This window comes from Larimichthys crocea, chromosome X, assembly GCF_000972845.2.
Source record: "Larimichthys crocea isolate SSNF chromosome X, L_crocea_2.0, whole genome shotgun sequence".
NCBI lineage: Eukaryota > Metazoa > Chordata > Actinopteri > Sciaenidae > Larimichthys > Larimichthys crocea.
The window spans coordinates 5,691,922-5,710,791 of NC_040020.1; the positions used below are offsets into that span (position 1 = coordinate 5,691,922).

At 40.9% G+C, this 18,870-nt stretch overlaps 2 protein-coding genes across 2 annotated transcripts; one reads left to right on the forward strand and one right to left on the reverse strand.

The window, feature by feature from the left end:
• Positions 1 to 369: 369 nt before the first annotated feature.
• tmem184c (transmembrane protein 184C) lies at positions 370 to 6,712 on the forward strand. Its single transcript, XM_010729461.3, has 10 exons — positions 370 to 957; positions 1,953 to 2,083; positions 2,168 to 2,204; positions 2,317 to 2,522; positions 3,616 to 3,690; positions 3,789 to 3,882; positions 4,008 to 4,120; positions 4,247 to 4,346; positions 4,475 to 4,646; positions 4,752 to 6,712. The coding sequence occupies exons 1-10, from the start codon at positions 841 to 843 to the stop codon at positions 5,057 to 5,059; spliced, it is 1,353 nt and encodes a 450-aa protein (XP_010727763.2). The 5' UTR covers positions 370 to 840; the 3' UTR covers positions 5,060 to 6,712.
• prmt9 (protein arginine methyltransferase 9) lies at positions 6,117 to 18,276 on the reverse strand. Its single transcript, XM_019256064.2, has 13 exons — positions 17,820 to 18,276; positions 16,426 to 16,623; positions 16,148 to 16,296; positions 15,805 to 16,041; positions 15,498 to 15,665; positions 15,280 to 15,382; positions 14,699 to 14,808; positions 14,378 to 14,570; positions 13,069 to 13,252; positions 10,217 to 10,898; positions 9,977 to 10,130; positions 7,347 to 7,469; positions 6,117 to 7,055 (listed from the first exon to the last, which is right to left on the reverse strand). The coding sequence occupies exons 2-13, from the start codon at positions 16,621 to 16,623 to the stop codon at positions 6,813 to 6,815; spliced, it is 2,544 nt and encodes an 847-aa protein (XP_019111609.1). The 5' UTR covers positions 17,820 to 18,276; the 3' UTR covers positions 6,117 to 6,812.
• Between the last annotated feature and the right edge of the window lie 594 nt (positions 18,277 to 18,870).

The window sequence follows — 18,870 nt, forward strand, 5'->3', positions numbered from 1 at the left end:
GACTCTGAAACCAAAGCTGCAACATGATCAGCTATCATTGTGTTTTTTCCTGCTGTGACATGTCAAACTATAGTATCTTGAGTGAGAAAGGGGTCGAATGGAGATTTGCACCACATCCAAAATCAAGAAATCAGTCCAATATATTCATAACCCAAGCTTAGGTCACATTTTTTTTTACAAGGTCTGGCCTAAAGACAGAACATGGTGGTCTGGTCTGAGTGCTGCTGCTGCTCATCTTAGGTGTGTTTATCCAGGTAAAGTGTTAATTCACATTGCCACCTGCTGGCCACAGCTCATGTGCTTCAATGAGAGTGCAAGAGCAACCAAACTATCTACACGTAGAAAAAATCCACCAATCACATTGAAGATTGTGGGCGGGCTATCTGAGGGCAATAACAGGAAGCACTGGCAGTTTTTTTGGGGGGGAAACTTTTATGAATGCAAAGCTACAAAAACACTTTTTAAGTGTCTGTTAGTGCAGAGAGTGGATTCATTTATCAGTCCGGTTTTTATTTATTTATCGCGTTTAGTCTTTGAGCTGCTTGAAACAGATTCAAGAGTCACCTGCTCGGTTTGTTTACATGGGAAACAGCTGACGAGCTAACGTTAGCGACCGAGCAACCGAGTCATATGAGCTGAGTAATTCTCCAGCACATTTGTCCTCATGAATGAAACGTAAACACTTGAGGGAAAGACTGAGTGTGGAGGTTTAGTGTGAACAATGCGGAGCTCACGGTAAACGTGTCGAGCCTTAGCAGCGTTTCATAGAGAGACAGAGACAGAGAGGAAGTTGTTTTTGTCTCTTTTTCATAAGGGCCTTCACAGCGTCTTCATGTCAAGATGCCTTGTTCCTGTGGGAACTGGAGAAGATGGATCCGGCCCCTGGTTGTCGTGCTGTACATTTTGCTGCTGATAGTCGTCCTGCCCTTTTGCATCTGGGAGCTGCAGAAGTCAGGGGTCAGTGTGAACATTTGATTCATCTGAGCTCTGTTAGTGATGTGATGTACTGTAAGGTTTCTGTTTTCAGCTGCTTGACCTGACTACTGCTGCTCAACATTTTCAAAGGGAGATATTCAACTTTTTTTAATCAGCAGTAGTTGGAGTCATATGAATGATTAACCGAGCAAGGCTCACCAACTTTTCAAGTTATTTCAGTCTGTAACCGAGTCCTAGAAGTCTTGTTTTCTTTCTTTCTTTGATTTGTAGATCTACAATCTACAAATCAACCCTCCCGTCATCTCTCAGAAAATCTTTGAAAACATTGATTGCAGCTGCTGGAGCTGCATTTTCTTTTTTTTTTGGCAGAATTGTCCTCTAATTGTAAAATCCTGAAAAACATAATTTATCCATAATCATATTCCTACAAGCAAAGATCTATATATAACATTATAAAAGTGACTATTCTGCATTATGGGATCCATTAGTTTGCTGATCACAGCCATTTGAAGTGTCTTTACGAAGTTGTGCTGCTGTTTTACTTTCCGAGTTTTTTTAGTCTGTAACTGAGTCCTCGAAGTCTTGTTTTCTTTCTTTGTGTTTAAAATAAGTGAGAAAATCTACAATCTATAAATCAACCTGCCGTCATCTCTCAGAAAATCTTTGAAAACATTGATTGCAGCTACCTTTTTTTGGCAGAAATGTCCTCTAATTGTAAAATACGGAAAAACATAATTTATCCATAATCATATTCCTACAAGTGAAGATCTATATATAACATTATAAAAGTGACTATTCTGCATTATGAGATCCATTAATTTTGAGTAGATCGCAGCCATTTGAAGTGTCTTTACGAAGTTGTCTCGCTGTTTTACTTTCCGAACACTGCTTCCATCCCTGACTTTATATTAAGTAGAAGTATTGTCAGTGTAGTCCAAATGCTAGTTTCCCAGACTTAAATACACAGATAGGTTTAATGTTAACCGTGCTGACTGTTTCTTCCCGTGTAATAACAGGTTGGCACTCATAATAAAGCATGGTTCATCGCTGGGATATTTGTCTTCATGACCATACCCATATCATTATGGGGCATCCTACAGCATCTGGTTCACTACACCCAGCCAGAGCTTCAGAAACCTATCATCAGGTAAAGATGTCAACAACCATGTCATTCACGGACAACGGTCTGAAAGTGTTTTTTAATCATTTTTATTGTGTTTTATTTTTTTAGGATATTATGGATGGTCCCAATCTACAGCCTGGACAGTGTAAGCTGTGTTTTATATCATCAGAACCATTGTGCAACACATCCTGCGTATTTATTTACTACTGAAGGAATAACTCCAAATGATCCTCGCTTTTCATTTTTTACTCTTGCAGTGGATCGCTTTAAAATACCCCAGCATAGCCATTTATGTGGACACATGCAGAGAGTGCTACGAAGCGTATGTCATCTACAACTTCATGACCTTCCTGCTTAACTACCTGGAAAATCAGTACCCCAGCCTGGTGATGATGCTGGAGGCCCAGGACCAGCAGAAACACCTGCCCCCTCTTTGCTGTTGCCCGCCCTGGCCAATGGGAGAGTGAGTTTTCTTGTTTTAGTTATACAACTCTTACAAATAAGACTTAGTTGGACTTGCCCTATAACCTCTGGTCTTTTACAGGTACACTTTACAATGTAACTTCCGACACATCATACAACTGTATAAATGCTCGGTCATCCAGCGCTCGTAAAAAGGTGTAAAATAAATGATTGCCCTCTAAACTTTGACCCAAACATATCAACCTAACTGCAGGACTGAATATTTGTCTATTTGAATGTTGGTGGATGTCTTTGGATTCTGGTTCTTTGTCTCGATCGTTAGTGTTGCTTCACACTGCGCTTTTAATAATCTATGTGTGTCGGACTCTGAGTACATAAGACATACTAGTTTAAACTGTTTCGAAAGCTGTTTTCACTGTCGACTCTTCTCTTTTTCTCTGACAGACTTATTTTTTTATCTGTCATCTTTTGTTTATCTCAACCACTGACTCATGGTGTAATGCTTATCAGTAGTGTCACATGAGCTGATTTACAACACATGCATACATGCAACCAGTGCATGGCCGAAGCTTAGAAAGTTTCAGAGTCTTCGGGACAGCCCTTCCTTAATGACTATAGTCATATTGCCTTACTATCCTCTTGATTTGCCCACAAATAGAGATATAACTGACTTTTTAATTATGATATGGAGTTATCAGTTTTATTGTTGGTGTTCTTGTATAAATGAAGGAATGTAACATTATCCCTCAGTGACGGTCACCAGCTTCAAATTAGCCTCAGTCAGGCAGTTACATCCATAATTGGTTAACATGCCTGCCTGCAGTCCTTTTTTTTTTCCTTTCATGATCAGTTCCTGTTTACATGAACTTATTAATATTTGCCTGAATGTCAGCAGCATCAGGCTTATTTAATAACTTTGTATTTTATAACGCTGTCCTGTTAAAATGTTTAGAGAATGTTTACATGATGCATGAGGATATGATAGACCACGATCAAACAGCTCCAAAGTTCTCATCATATTTCTTATGACCGTTAGTGATTTGGTTTGATTTTCAATACAATAGGTTTGACTTAGCTTTCCAAACTAGATGTTTTAAATCAGTTAAATTCTAATTTAAACATTTCTTCTGCAGGGTTTTACTCTTGAGATGCAAACTGGGAGTGTTGCAGTACACGGTTGTAAGACCCGTCACAACAGTGATTGCCTTGTAAGTAGCTCTGTTCTTTGTTCATTTTATCATCTGACACCAATCGCAGCTTTCTGACCACTATTTGTGTTATCGTCTGTCTGTTTTCCCCTTCAAAGGATCTGTCAGCTGTGTAACGTGTATGACGAAGGCAATTTCAGTTCGACGAATGCGTGGACGTACCTGGTCATCTTCAACAACATGTCACAGCTGGTAACGCCGCTACTTTAGGGCTTGCTAGGATTATATCATAAATCAGTTCACAGGGGCACGTTAAGAGATCAGACGCATATAAAGTTTGAACTCGATGTCTCTCTGTCCGTCTTCTCTTGGTCTAGTTTGCCATGTACTGCCTGGTGCTGTTCTACAGAGCTCTCAGAGAGGAGCTAAGTCCAATCAAACCAGTGGGCAAATTCCTATGTGTCAAAATGGTGGTGTTCGTCTCTTTCTGGTAATTTTTTTATGTTCAAATTTAATCATATGCTGGGAATTTCTGAAAATGTACTTTTGTATGAAGCCTCTGGTTTAACAGCCAATGGCACCAGATTGTGTGGAATGATTTTCTAAATTCTTCTAGGCAAGCTGTGTTCATTGCTTTGCTGGTGAAAGTGGGCATAATCTCAGAAAAACGCACATGGGACTGGCAAAGTGTGGAGGCTGTAGCTACTGGCTTACAGGTAAGTTAGTTTATGTAGTTAATAATGCACCCATAGAGTTAATATTTAATATATAACCATAAATATCTGATCCAGCAACGTAAAACCACCACCCAATCGAACACACCAAACTGTTGTGTTTCCCTCAGGATTTCATCATCTGTGTGGAGATGTTTCTGGCGGCCATTGCCCATCACTTCAGCTTCACCTACAAGCCTTACATCCAGGAGGCCGAGGAGGGTTCTTGCTTTGACTCTTTCATGGCAATGTGGGACATCTCCGATGTCAGAGCAGACATCTCTGAACAAGTCCGCAATGTTGGTAGGTGCCTCGTAGCTACTGGAGTACTTGCACAGTTGTAAGTATCTCTGTGATATCCTGCGACATTGATATGATAATAAAGATTTTTTTTGTCCGTATTGACAGGGAGAACAGTTATGGGTCGTCCGAGGAAGTCCTACTTCGGCGAGGCGGAGAATGATGGTGAGCGATCTGGCCTGCTCACTTCGGGCTCTCAAGATGCCATCGCAGAAGCGGCATCCAACCCTGTGTCACCCGGTCAATACCAGGGCTTGGGCAGAACCCTCGCGTCGCACTCTTTGTCAGCACCTGCTGGTTTCAGCTCGGCCCCATGGGATGAAGGATATGAAGCTAGACCTGAAGAAGCCCAGGGAGAAGAAAGAACCAACCAAACCAAAGAACCAACAGAAGCAGATCTCATTGTGATCACCTAGCCTATCTTGGAGGCTTATGTCGCCAAAAGACTACACCAAGACATGGTTGGGCAAGACCTAATTACAGCCTCGCCATGTTCATTTAGACATTTACTCGACAGATGCAACATTAAATCAAACTGTTGTTTTAAAAGGGCACATCAACCAGGTACTAGTAGAAGTTTGCCAACAAATGCAAAACCAGATGGACCTCTCTGCCGATGACAGCTCCAAGAATGTTCTCAGCGAAGTTGTGGCACTAAATGATTCGTAGGAGACGCTGCGTTTTTGTTGTACTAGTGAGGTATATGGCTGAGTGGGCTCTGCCAAAATTTATTGTAGGTCATTGTTATTGGGAAAGGTAATTTTTATCGTGTGTCCCAAAGAGCGCCCCGGTCTCTGTGATATCGCGTCTCTTGAGATGAGACGTTACTTAAGCCTCCTGAGATCAGAGCGAATCATGCATGTGTATCATTTCCAAATAGGAAATACATTACACATTGGCCATCTCAGTCATATCTTGATCTCAGATGTGACAGAAGTATGCAAATTTTAAAATACACATTTTCCTCACTGTTCGGTTTGTGGTGATTTTGGAGGGCATCGACTGAAATGGGTAGTGGTGAATGAAAAAGCACATTAGATCATCTATTTTTTATGATCACCTGTAGATGTTTCTCCACAGGAGGGGATGGAAAAAGAGCAGAAGCAGCAAACTTTTGGGATTCACAGTTACAAGCTATGCTTACTTATGTCCAAACTGACTGAGTATTAATACGGTGTATGTCTTAAGAGTTTGAGTATATACTACAAGTTCAGTCCAAGTATTAAAACAATGCACATTATAAAGTCTGAAACACAACAAACTTTACTGTATACAACTCACTCTATAGTGTTTAATAGAAATGTATTCACCAGTCTTCTCAGACGCCTCGTTCTACGTGCCGTGGAACAAGATCATGCGCTACATCAATTTGGATTTACATTCCAGGATCCGTTTTTCTTTTATCATAAGCTATTAATAAGCAGCTACTGCACCATAGCCATTTATGTCCCTCCATAGATTTTTCTTGGGTACTTTTGTCTTTGTGCAGGGATACTGACATGTTTAATGTACAGCGTAGGGTATCAAATCAACAACATAATCTGCATCATATCTAGCTCGAGAATGTTGCATTGCCTTACAGGATTTTATTTTTTATAAATAAAACAGGATTACATCAGAGCTGATGTAAATGTTCCACATTTTAATTTAACTCCATCTCTGACAGTCCTCAATAAATTTAGATTAACTACATTTTCATTGATTTTTTCTTACTTTCATGAATGAAATGTCATTTATTGTTGAAATGTTTTTTTTTTTATTGATAACGACAAACATCTTTACAAAAACAACTGTGTCCATAATCATGGGACAACTATAATTTATATCATGTACTTCCAAATATCATATCTGTAAGTACAAATTATAAATGTTCTATGATCTTACAGCACAATCCGGAAATAAAAACATAACTTTTGAAGTTCCTTGTTACAAATTCTTAATGATGAAGATCATCCAGCCTCCCACTGTTACTTACAAGAATGTGGCTCATGCAGGCTTCTACCAAATCTCAAAATAGAGATCCAAAGTGTCTGGGGAAACTTTAAAGACCGGTATTACATTCATAAAAACAGAGGGTAAACCTTTAAATGATACCTATTTGTCAATAGCCTCTATTTGACTGAGGCATAAAACATATAGAAAGTAGTTGCGAAACTATAATAAAAGACGTTATTGCTCCATTGGCCTGGGTGCATTCTCTATATGGGCTGATATGGAGATGGTGCTCTTGTTAAGCTTCACAGCGAGGCGGACCCAGTCTCCGGCTTGTACCTCCAGGGGCTGCTGCAGCACCGCGGCCGCCTGCTTCCAATGAGAGTTCTGGTTGAGGGTGCTGACACTGATCTCCCGGTCCAGGTAGATTTGGTACCAGAAGGGAATAGCAGTTATTCTGCCTGCACATGTAGCCTGGACCTGGGAAAGAGGGATTATGGTTAATGGCACATAATGAACATTCAGCTGCCAACATACTGTACCCCGAGCCGTCGACCTGTAAATCACTAGTCATGTTTTGCTGAAATTTAACTGTGGTTCCTTTTGGTTCCATCCTGAGCAGTAATATGAGCAGCTCATGTTAGATAACTGGACAAATCGTGTGAGGATGAGTGTCTGAAAACACACATTTTTGGGAGAGTCAATACTTGAATTCTAGTTTCAGCAGTACTGTTCTGTTCATGTTGGCAGCACACATTGGGCTCATCTTACCTTTACTTCTCTGTTAGTGTAGTTTGCAGTGGCCTCCATTAGGTCAAGAACAAAGAGCTCCACACACTCACTGAGATGCTTGCACTCCAATGTGGAAAAGTCCAAAAACACATGGACCGGTACCTAAAAAGACATAAAAAGATAAACTGAATGTTACCAAGTTCTTTGCAGCACATAAAACAAAGAACCGGTGGCGGTGACATTACCAATAAGGAAGTACAATTTATGAAAACCCATAAAAGACCAGACGGGGAAGAGCTACTGGGATCTGACAGCGATGTAACACAAAACAGGTGCTCCAGATGCACAGGTTGGCAGACGCTGTCCACATGAGAGGGAATGGATTTATCCCACAAAAATAAAAAGGCACACTGTGTGGTTTAAGTGCACAAGTTAAGAAGACTATTATTGTGGCGACATCATATTCGCAAATATTTTAAAAATGAAAAACTTAACCCAACAGAAGGAAAGAAAGATGCACTGCTGCAGCATATTAAAAATCACGCAGAGGCAGACTCTTTCTCACAAACCATTATTTATCCACATTAGGTTTTAATTCGTATTGTCAGCGGATAATCGCTCAATCACAGATTAATGCTTGGAAACTAATCTTCAACCTCCAACTCTTCCGAACTTGACAAACAGGCCACGGCTGCAGGGGCAGCAGACTTAAAAGCCGAGGGATGAACCAAAGTGGCAGCAGAGAAAAGTGTCACTGTTTCCTTTACTGCAGAACAAAAGAATCTTTCCTCCTCCCTGTCACAGTTGTGTAGACCTCAGAGCCCCGCTTGTTTGATGTGCTTGATGTAATGTGTACTGATGGATTCAGGTAGGAATGTCTTGGGCCAAGCTGTGTGTTGTGTCTTGTGTGACAGGTTGTGCTAGAAAAGTGCCCTCCACTGAGGGCTTCAAAGACAACATCTGTTAAAACAAACGACCGTCCCGTGTGAGGGCCCTGCAGAATTAGAGCACAAACATGATGCTGGAAATGAAACAATAAAGATAATTTCCAGACCAAATAAAGAAAAAGAATTCAAAAAGGGGTTTTCACGGCTTCTTTAATGCAGCTGAGAAGATTATCAAAGAGGAGTGCATAACAGAAAAACACAATCCTGGACCTCAGGATTCCAAGAGAAATAACCCTGTTTACCAAAAATACAACCCAGACATGGCAGAGGAAAAACAAAACAACTGGATTCAGAGTCTGGATAATTAACTTGGGCAACTAAAATGAGTTTGTACCTTTATAGTGTTGCACTATACTGCATGTCAGTCATATCTAACTGAACCCGCGTGGAACACATTTGCACCTAATGGGCAAACTTTGGATGTGAATGATGCAAGCTTACAAACTTAGAGCATACTGTATGTGAAAACTGTCAATATCGGCCATTGCATCAGAAACATGAGATTGACTGTTGCCTCAGTAACATGAGACAGAATACGAGATATGAGTGCGCCCGACATGTACAAAAGATTTCGCGCCTTGTGTTATGCGCGAGTGAAGAAGTTTCGTCTTATGGTTCTCGTGTTCTTTAACTTTATTTCCCGTGTATATTTTTAGAGAATTTAACAAATTTCTATGATTAAAATAATTAACTTCATAAACCGACAGAAGTTAATATCATCAGCTCCCTGATCACGTTACTGTAGACCTGGCATCCTTTGAGACAGACTTATTTTTGAAACGATTCTGTGTTTTCCACACTGAAAAATATAGTATATGAATATTACCCCCGGTTCAAACAGTGAGATCTGCAAGAATATAAATGTATAGAAATATAAGATTCACAGTGGGGTGGAAAGTAGTATTCTTTACGTTTGTTTTTCAGTATTTGAGGAGCTAAATGAAATGTATTTAATACTTGGTGGAGAAGCCTTTGTTTGAAATGACAGCTTCCTGTTGTTCCTTATTTGTGTAGTTTTATGTTTAATGAGAACAATGTTGAAGTGATGAATTATTTCCTTCATGTATAGTGTATATACACTTAATATATATACATATATATATAATATAAACCCACTCACTGGATTTGTGAGGCCCCGTTATGATATATGGGTTAACAAAAGTTTTCTAACATTAACACTTTACAGTAAAAATAAGCTTCAGTGCTCCCTGGTGGACAAACTATTTAATTCTCTTTCTAAAATTTGACATTCTGCATTAGAATACTTTTTTTAATTTTTTTTAATCTTTTTTATGCCTTTAATGATAGGACAGCTGAAGATAGACAGGAAGCAGGGGGCAGAGAGAGGGGGAATGACACGCAGTAAATGGCCATCCGATGCGGGATTCGAACCGGGGCAGCTGCAGCGAGGACTGTAGCCTCTACACACGGGGCGGCCGCTTAACCCACTACGCTACCGACCACCCCCATTGAAATACTTTTTGTCATATACACCTCAAGCCATTCCAATATCACCTCACAACCTTTAAGACCAAATGTTGCCTTGAGTAGTTAGTTAGGCTACAATGAAAAAATGACATGACATAACCTACAGGAAACCCTGCAGAGACCTACAGGAAACCCTGTAGTGAGCATTAGTTACTGGAGTATAGATTTTAATGTGCAAAGTAAATACCATAACTATGTTAGCCTCGACACATGAGCTCATGCGGGTATACTTACAGTGAACTGGTTGATGAAGGGAGCGATATTGAATCCCAGTGTTGGCTCCTGACCCTGGACAGCACTTTCCAGCAGCAGCGTGTCTGACTCCACCAGCATACCGTGCACCACGATCTTTTCTGGGAAAATACGCCCTCCTTCCTCCAGTAGACACCTAGTATAGATAACAGAAATATATTTTGCTCCAAGAAGTACAGCACTAAAATGATAATTAAAAACATTTCTGCATGCCCCACTCACCTGGCCAGTGACGCTTTCTCCATCAACTTCTGTCTAATGAGACCACAAGTCTCTACACAGTCCAGAATGATGGCGCTCCACAGCTTCTCCCTAGACGGCCTTTTCAGCATCCCCTGCTCATCCTCTACGTGGTTGAGCCAGAACTCTAGATGCTGCTCTGGGATGTTATTAGAGTGAGCCAGTCTCTTCAGGACTTCCTGTTGCTTATTCTTTTCCACAGAGCTGTACGCTTTTACATGACCGTGGCTGGCAGCGATGAGGGAGAGCAGAGAGAAGCCCTCTGACACATCGAGGACATAGAGCAGGTCACTGGAGTCCGACTGAATACTCGATTCTCGCTCTTGGTTTTGCCATTTAACCTTCAGCTGGGAGATGAGTTTGCCGAGCGCGCTGCAAAAACTCTGATGGTAATCGTGATTGTTCAGGAGCGCCATTTCTGAACATTCCAGCATGCTAAAGCCTTTAGACTGATTCTGGTCGGTCTGAAGGCACGCCAGTGCGCTACACAATTCAGCCTCTGGGTTTGGATTTGACGTCGCATTTCCAAAGTTCTGCGAATCCAGACACTCGTCTAGACGGATTTCATGGCCGTCTCTCAGCACGGCGACACTGCAGAGCCTCAGGTAGGCATCGCGGCAGGAGACTTCGACGATCAGCTCGTCTTGAGGTTTTAGGAGGAAACCTGAAAAGAAACAAAAGAAGAAACCACTGAGCCTGATTATCATAGTGCTCAACCTCAATAAGACTTAATTAAAATGGTATCAACTAAAATGTACCGTAGTACAGAAAAGTCAAAAATGGCGTTGAATGTTTTAAATCAGAGAATTCCTGATTCAAATCAAATTTGAAATAAAAAAAAAAGGTAGCTTTAAACTCTTTATTCAGGTAAAATTCAAAGTTTGTTTCAAAAGAGGGCATTGTAGAAAAATATCTTTATATTTCTTAAAGTTAAGTATCAAAAACAGACTGCTCTGGAATCAGTACTAAGACTCAGGTATAACATCAGAACAGTTATTAAATGAAGTTCAGTTTTTAGACCTATGAATTCAACTAGAGGCTTTATCTGCACCTGCCAAGATAAATAAAAAAAACTAAATTATAATCTATAATGTTGTGCTTATGATTTAATGTATGTTAAGCTGACAGGGGGCTAAGGATGGAGGGTGTCATATGCTGCACAGATTGTTTTTGGGGCTGTATAAATAAAATTGACTTGACATGGAAAATTTCAAAAGGAAAAAAAAAAAAAGAGGAGAGAAATAGACAGAGTGAAAGAGAAGCAGATGTAGAAAGGGAAAGAGAGAGTGATCCCAACAGAGAAATGAGATTCAGGGGACCGGGTGCACAGAGGGAGGGGGGAGAGGCACAGAAAGGATTCCTACAGGAATAACATCTGTTCATGTCTTCATGTCAGTGCGCGGCTTGTCAGAGGCATTTGGGAAAAATGCATATTTATCGCCTATAAGAATTTCATGAACACTAAAGAGTGTCACAGGCGATCACGGCGCACACGTCACGGCGGCCCGGGAAACGGATGTTGGTGATCACCGGGAAAGGTGGCGGCTCCCTTGCCGCTGCCTTCGCCAATTAGCAGTGCAGTGAAATGCTGTTGAGGCCTGTCTGAAAGATGATGTACCGCAATGCCAACTGGAACATGTCACCTCATGTCAGTGCCTATTTATCTCACAGCGGCCTGGTATAAAAAGGAAAGTGAAGAATGTACAGTTCTCTCGAGGACATCGTCTTAAAACTTTCTGCAGTTCTCATCAGTTCTAGTGTCTTTCTTAACAAATATCAATTTCACTTTGGTGAAATGGCTTCATCGCAAGCCTTGAAGATCATAGAATAGGCAAATCATTTATATTTGTTTGGTACAGTAGTCTATTCCGTTAATGGATCTTATAAATGTATTTTTTACACTGGCATATTGCGGACTTGTGTCACATCTAAATCCTCTTCTTCTAAATCATCCTGTCATCACAGTAAATTATTCTGACTATTTAAAACAAACAAACAAAAAAAAAAGTCAGAAACTTTGGTCCAAAATTATTTGAAGACTGTAGTGAAGTAGTAGTGAGGATTAAGGCCTGAAGTATCTCCTGCAAGTATCCCCGGCATTATTTAACAATGTTAAAAATGTTTAATACTTTATGTAGTCTACAACGGTGTCTCTCAAATTTTTAACAGCGCGTAACGCCTCAGAAAACATCAGACTCTTCAAATAGCTGCCATCAATTTGGTGGAATAAGGGTACTCCATAGAAATGCAAAGCCATGATTGCAGTGCGTTTGAAGCATTTATTTTACCTCTGTTTGCTATCCTGCCACATTTGAGCTCATAACTAAATCACTAACGTGTGTGCACGCCATGTGCATTAACGTGTTTATGTGGCAGGCAAACAAAATATTCCAGGAAAAGCAAAAACTTATTTGCATTCCCATAGTTTGTTTTCGTTCTACATTTCGTAGTATTTTGGTGGTATAATGTGTTTTTCCGTTCATCTATTTCATCTTTAAAATCAAATATATATTTCAGAGATTTCTCCAAGTACCACTACAGAGAGGGCGCGTACCACAGATTGAGAACCAGGAGTCTAACAACATACACTGCCCTCATCTGACGCAACATGGTAAGGCATGATCAGAGTAGAGATGAGAAGCTGAGCAGGAATATATTCTAAGCACTTCTAAAATCATGAAACTACTCGCCCTGGGACATTTCATCAGACACACAGATCTGTAACAGATAGACAATTTTGATTAAACTGAAACAAACGAGTAAAAATCAGCGTGAAATATTGTTGTTGCCAAACTTCAGCCATAGTGTCTCCCTGTATGTCTACTGAATCGTACCCTTGGTGCTGTGGACGGGGTAGATGGCTTGCTCCCAGCAGGTGTCCTCCTGGGGTCCAGTAGACAGACTGCTCTCCTCATCCAGGTGGAGCTGGAACCACACAGCCAGGGCATCGAGCTGCCCCTCCTGAGTGACGGGCAGGTGGACCTTCTGAACCGGCCTAGAGCTCAGCCCCTCCAGTTCCTACAAGTTACAAATACAAAGAAAGGTCAGTGGAGCTGTTACAGGAATATTGACTAAAATGACAAAAAAAAAAAATCAAGTTTGGTTGTATAAAATAGGCGTACAAAAAGGTATTATATATGAGTATAAAAATGCAAACAGATTTCAGACGTTTTAATATTGAAAGGGGAATCTGATATACAGTTTGGACGTTACTGGTTTTGAGGTTCAATTTAAGGAGAGTTGTGTAAAGACGTGTATGCATTTTCACATTATGTATGAACGTACCATGGGTTTAATAAATCACTGTATTTTCATCCAGTCCAATAAAACCAATATGATATTAAATCTGGCCTGCCTTGCTGCTGGCAAGCAACGAGACCTTACAGTAAATTTACCTTTATCACAGTCTGCTGACATTCTATAGGAAATATCATTTGAAGCCTGAAGGTTTAGAGGTGGCAATACAAAATCAACTCTCTCAACTCTCCCTTGGATGGAAAATTACAAAAATATAAACGGAAAAAAAAAACTCCAAGTGTAAAAGAACAAAATGTACCAGGAACATTTTTCTTATTATTATTTTTTAGTACTATCATAATCTTGGGATTGTGACCCAAACTCAAAATTCATTTTTTGCTTCATCAACTTGAAGCTGATGTGGGACGTATGCCAGAGTGCTACATAACTCTTAAGTCGGAGTATCACTCTGCTAAAGTTTGCCTCACTGAATCCAGACACATAATCACAGCTCTGGATAATCTGTCTGAAAGTCCCTGCTGCACATGTGTGGATGAGTATTCTTAGCAATAGATATCAACAATCTATCCTACCGGTCCTGCCTGGCAGATAAACACCATCTCTCCAATCTGCTTGCCAGTTGTGCGCTGGGAGCTAATAAATCAGGCAACAGTCCCTGCAGGCCCATAGCTAAATACTGAGTGGCCACTGATGGGCAATCTTTTCTAGCCTGTGAGGCAGCCAATGTGTCAGACAAGTAAACATATGATTATGTGAATTATTTTTCTCTGCTGAATATTAGACACAGAGATGCATGCAAAAGTTAAGTTAAGCCAAAACACATTCATGTGACAGTAAGTGAAGATATCTGTTGACACATCTCTTGTACTCCCCGTTTCTGTTCACCTGCACGTTGTTGAAGTCTATGTTGAGGGCCGTGAATGGCTCTGTGAGAGGTTTATATCCCCCTGGCAGTCTGCTTAGTCTCTCTGTAGTGTAAGGTTCCATGGAGTCATCTGGCTCAGAGCTGCAGCTCACTGGGCTGCGGAGCTCCCCGGCTGCAGCCATGGACAGGCTCCCCACCTCTGACACGCAAAGTCTGCGTGAAGAGCAAAACAGCAGATCTAATGATGGTCCCTGACAACTTCTTCTGTTTGTCTCAAGAACTAAGAATGTAACGGTTCATTACAGGAAAACATATTTTAATCAGCCTCTTCCACGGCGTACCTGTGATGCCTGCGGATCTCGAGGCACTCAACAGCCATACCAAACACAGTTGCTCCGGCGGGGATGACTCGTCCTGTCGCGGACTGTTCCTGGAATTCATTCTCGCCTCTCTTTAGGACAAGAAACATGTGCTTTTAATCCAAGTGCACGTTACAGCTGTGAAATGTCACAACTCGGTTCTGTAAACTCAGGTATCATGGAACTTTTCCCAATTTGCCAATGAGATCTGGACTTTGCTGGATGTTTAAAAAGCAGCTTCCTGGGGATAAACTTAGAACTTTTTATTTTTTTCACTTTGTGAGTTGGCAACGAGTGCCTTAAAGCCATCATTAGTTTTGTTCTCTTTGAGGCTGCAACGTTTCATTGTCTGGCCGTTAAAGTCTTCCAAGCCCACACGCTAAAACTCCATGTATTTTTCAGATCTATGAAAATTTTACAATAAACTTTTTTCCATCCGTGCACATCAGTGGCAAACTACAATAGATTCTCGGTGCCAGGAACTCATACGAATGTTAATATTGCACGGTGGCAACTGGAGAACAAAGATCTGCTTCCTGTTTGTGTTTAATAATGTAAGTTACCCGTGGAGGTAGCAGCAGGTGGTGCCAGGCATGAATGAGACTCTCTATGATGCCCTCTCCAAATAATCCTGCGTCTACCGTCTCTGTCACCACCAAGGACACCCTGAGAAAAACAAAACATTGAATGGAAGAACATGAGAAGTACTACCTAACTCTAATACCTAACACGAGCATGGACAAAACTGTGCATGTAGGATGAATGTCAAATGTTTTTGTACCTGTGTGGGATGTCTTTTGGTACTTCCATCTCCAGAGATTTTATATGCAGGATCTTGATGCTGCCATCCATACCGTTAGCGGTTAGGACCTCACAGGCCAACTCATACATCGTCTTTGAAAGTTCACAGGCGTACACCTCAGCAGCCCCCGCCTTCTTAGCGCACATACTTAACAGAGAGAAGCAGGAAATCAGAACAATCGATACACAAACTGGAGCGTGAGTTGATACGTTCTGAATGACCGATAAACTTTACACCACGACTTCGAGAATAAAAAGTTTCCAAAGTCTCATGGAAAACATCTCACCCAAGGATCCCAGTGCCAGTACCTATGTCAAGTACAGTGCTGCAGCCGCTCTGAACCGCCTTCTGAATAGCCTGCTGGTACTTCCTGTTCCTCCCGTGGTCATTGAGCATTAAGAAGTGCCAGCGCTCCACCAGCCAGTTGGCCACACGGTAGAAGTTTTCCCTGGCTTCCGGGTAGTCCGGTCTCAGCTTCAAGGCTTTGTGGAAATGGCCTGCGGCTTCGTCTCTAAATCCCATCCTGGATAAGAAAAGTAAAGTCAGAGTGTAGTGATAAAAAAGCAGATAATTCATTTAAATAATGTAACATTGCATTAGGCACATTAAGCGCATGGTGAGGAGAATACCTGAACAGGTGTTCGCCCATGCTGTTCAGGATAACCTCATCAGCAGGAAACAGTTCCAGCGCTTGCTCATAACAGTCAAAGAGGTCCTGAATTCGGCCCACAGAGTCCAGCTCTTCTGTCCATTTGAAGAGAGTGAACCTGAAGGACTCCTAAAAAGCAAAACTGAGTTCAGTTCTTTTCTGCAGACTGCTACGTGTATTATTGTGGCTAGTTATGTGTGCACAATGTCTAGCAGTGAATGTAGACGCAGACGGGTTTTCAGTGTAAACAGTCATTACCCTTGCAAAGTCCTTAAACACAGGTGCGAGGTTGAGGACGAGGAGGTAGTGCACAAACGCAGTCCCGTAATCTTGGTTGAACAGGCACTGCTGGGCACTTTCTAGTGAACTCGAGACCAGCTCGTTCCTGGCGGGGTCCTCTCTGCGGCGCCTTCGGGTCCTCCTGCCATGCTTCGGCCGCGCGCTGGCGTTAGGCATCTCTTGTAAAGGAAAAGGAGAAAGGAGGATCTATTAAGTACTCAAACTGTGGTACGAATCCCTGAGTTTAGAAACATTTAACAAAATACCACAAAAATGGGAATGAAAATGCATAAACTGAGTCAATTTAAAATAGGTTTTGCATTTCTCGTAATACTTTTATTGTCATGTTCATGTGGGTAGCCGCATTTTTACATCTGTGATTAGTTATGAGTTCAAATGTGACGTGAAGACAGTAAGCAGAGGTCAAACAAATGATTAACTGCAACTGTAGCTCCAAACTAAAATTAACGGAAGAGAAGCGTGGGTCAGTAGTACCTTTTCAACCCAGGTAACCCTGGTTCTGGAAGCAGTTTTATTCAGGATTCAACCTCTCTGTGAGCTGTCTGTAACCTAATAGTGTCAACTCTATTTTAACCTGCCATAATAGTGGAGAGATGAAGCTTGTTTGAGGTGTTAAAAATCCGATCGTTCCCAAATATTCTGCATACTGTGAACTCTTGCACGTTACCTGGCAAAGACACATTCTTGCACAAACTGCACTGTACTGTATATTCTTTATATTTCTTAGTACTTTATTTTTTATCTCCTCATATCTCTTTTCATATTTTTTTTTAACTAAATGTTTGTTATGCACCAAAAACACCAAGACAAACTCACTGTGCGTCTATATAGATTGATGCAACTTTTAACAGGACACTAAAGGTCCTGCATGTGATTCTGTACTGTATTGTAAACACAAAAATAAGAATTGTGAGATGATTGTTTTGTTTTGTGTGTATTTCTTAGTGGATATGTTGAGATAATACTGCAGGTCCAAATTTAAACTAATACTAATACTAATCATAATAATCAGAATCATTATCACAATAATTTTGTTACAATACTCCAGTATGCAAACAAACCCAAAAACAAACATCTATTTAAAAGAATCTAATTTACAGTTAAATAATGTGCAACAACTTTAAAAAGTGATTGGCATGTTTGTGTGTGATTATGTGAAACATTATCTGAAGTTTAACAAAATAATTTCTAGTCATTTTGACTCATTTTTTAAAGTTTGTCTCTCCGATACATGAATATTTCTGACCTCCGTGCGTGACTAAACTTTAGTAACGTCAACATAAACATGAAATATCACAGAAAAAAACGTAAACAAACTTCACACATCACTGTCCATGCACGGTGACTCACTGTGTGTCCTTGTAGCTCACAGGCTGCGGCACAGGGCGGGAAAGATCTCTGCTGTTGAGCTGTTAATTATTATAATTATGATTATTATTAATATTATTGTTATGTCTGATCAAAGTCGTTAGCATCGTTGTGAGCTGTTAGCTCACACGGTCAAACCCGCTCTGACAGTCGCTACAGAAGCTTCGCTGCATGTCAGAAACATCCCGCATCTGTTCATATTCACGTCAAAACCACCACGTGTCGATCATAGCGACTAAAACGCATCTTTGCGGTGACTAAACCCGCGTTTCTGCCGCTTTCGAGCATCACGCATCGTCTGCCGTTAAAACAAGAAGCGTGTCCGCGCGGTAAACCGTTCGGAGAGGAACACGCGGGCCGGTTGAAGGTTCCACGCGGGGCAAATTGTAACGAAGTTTACGATAGAGTTTAAACTTACGAGCGGTTACGCATTAATCGTAGAAAACATGGTGAATAATGAGTTGAGTATAAATGTACACTAAATACACTAAATGTTACCGCCCCAGATTTGCCCCCGATAGAGCCAATCACAGACGGAGCTTGAAGCTCACTCAAAGAGTACAAAAAGATCAAGATGATCTACACCCATGAAAGCTCCTACATTTTAAAATGAACACAGATTACTTCATGTGCTTGTCCCTGTCACCCACCCCAGTAAGTTTTGGGTATGGCATAAGTGTGGATGACCATATATAATGTATTTATGTATGATATGTGAGGCTTTGTGCCAACTGTGGCAACAAGTTTCTATCTTCTTCTAGATTTATCCACTCCAAAATGACATTTGTCATTATATGCAGCACATATAATCTTATACAGAGCTGTCATAGTCAGTGAAGGATCCAAGAGTTAAATCTAGTAATTACAACTGGCTGAAGATCCATGAAGACGTTTCACCTCTCATCTGAGAGGCTTCTGACCTGAGCTGATGAAGCCTCCTGGGTGAGAAGTGAAATGTCTGAAAAGTCCAGTTGCCTCAGATTGAACTCTCCTCAAAGACTGACTTGTAGTTTTTAATCTGTGCTAAGGTTTTGA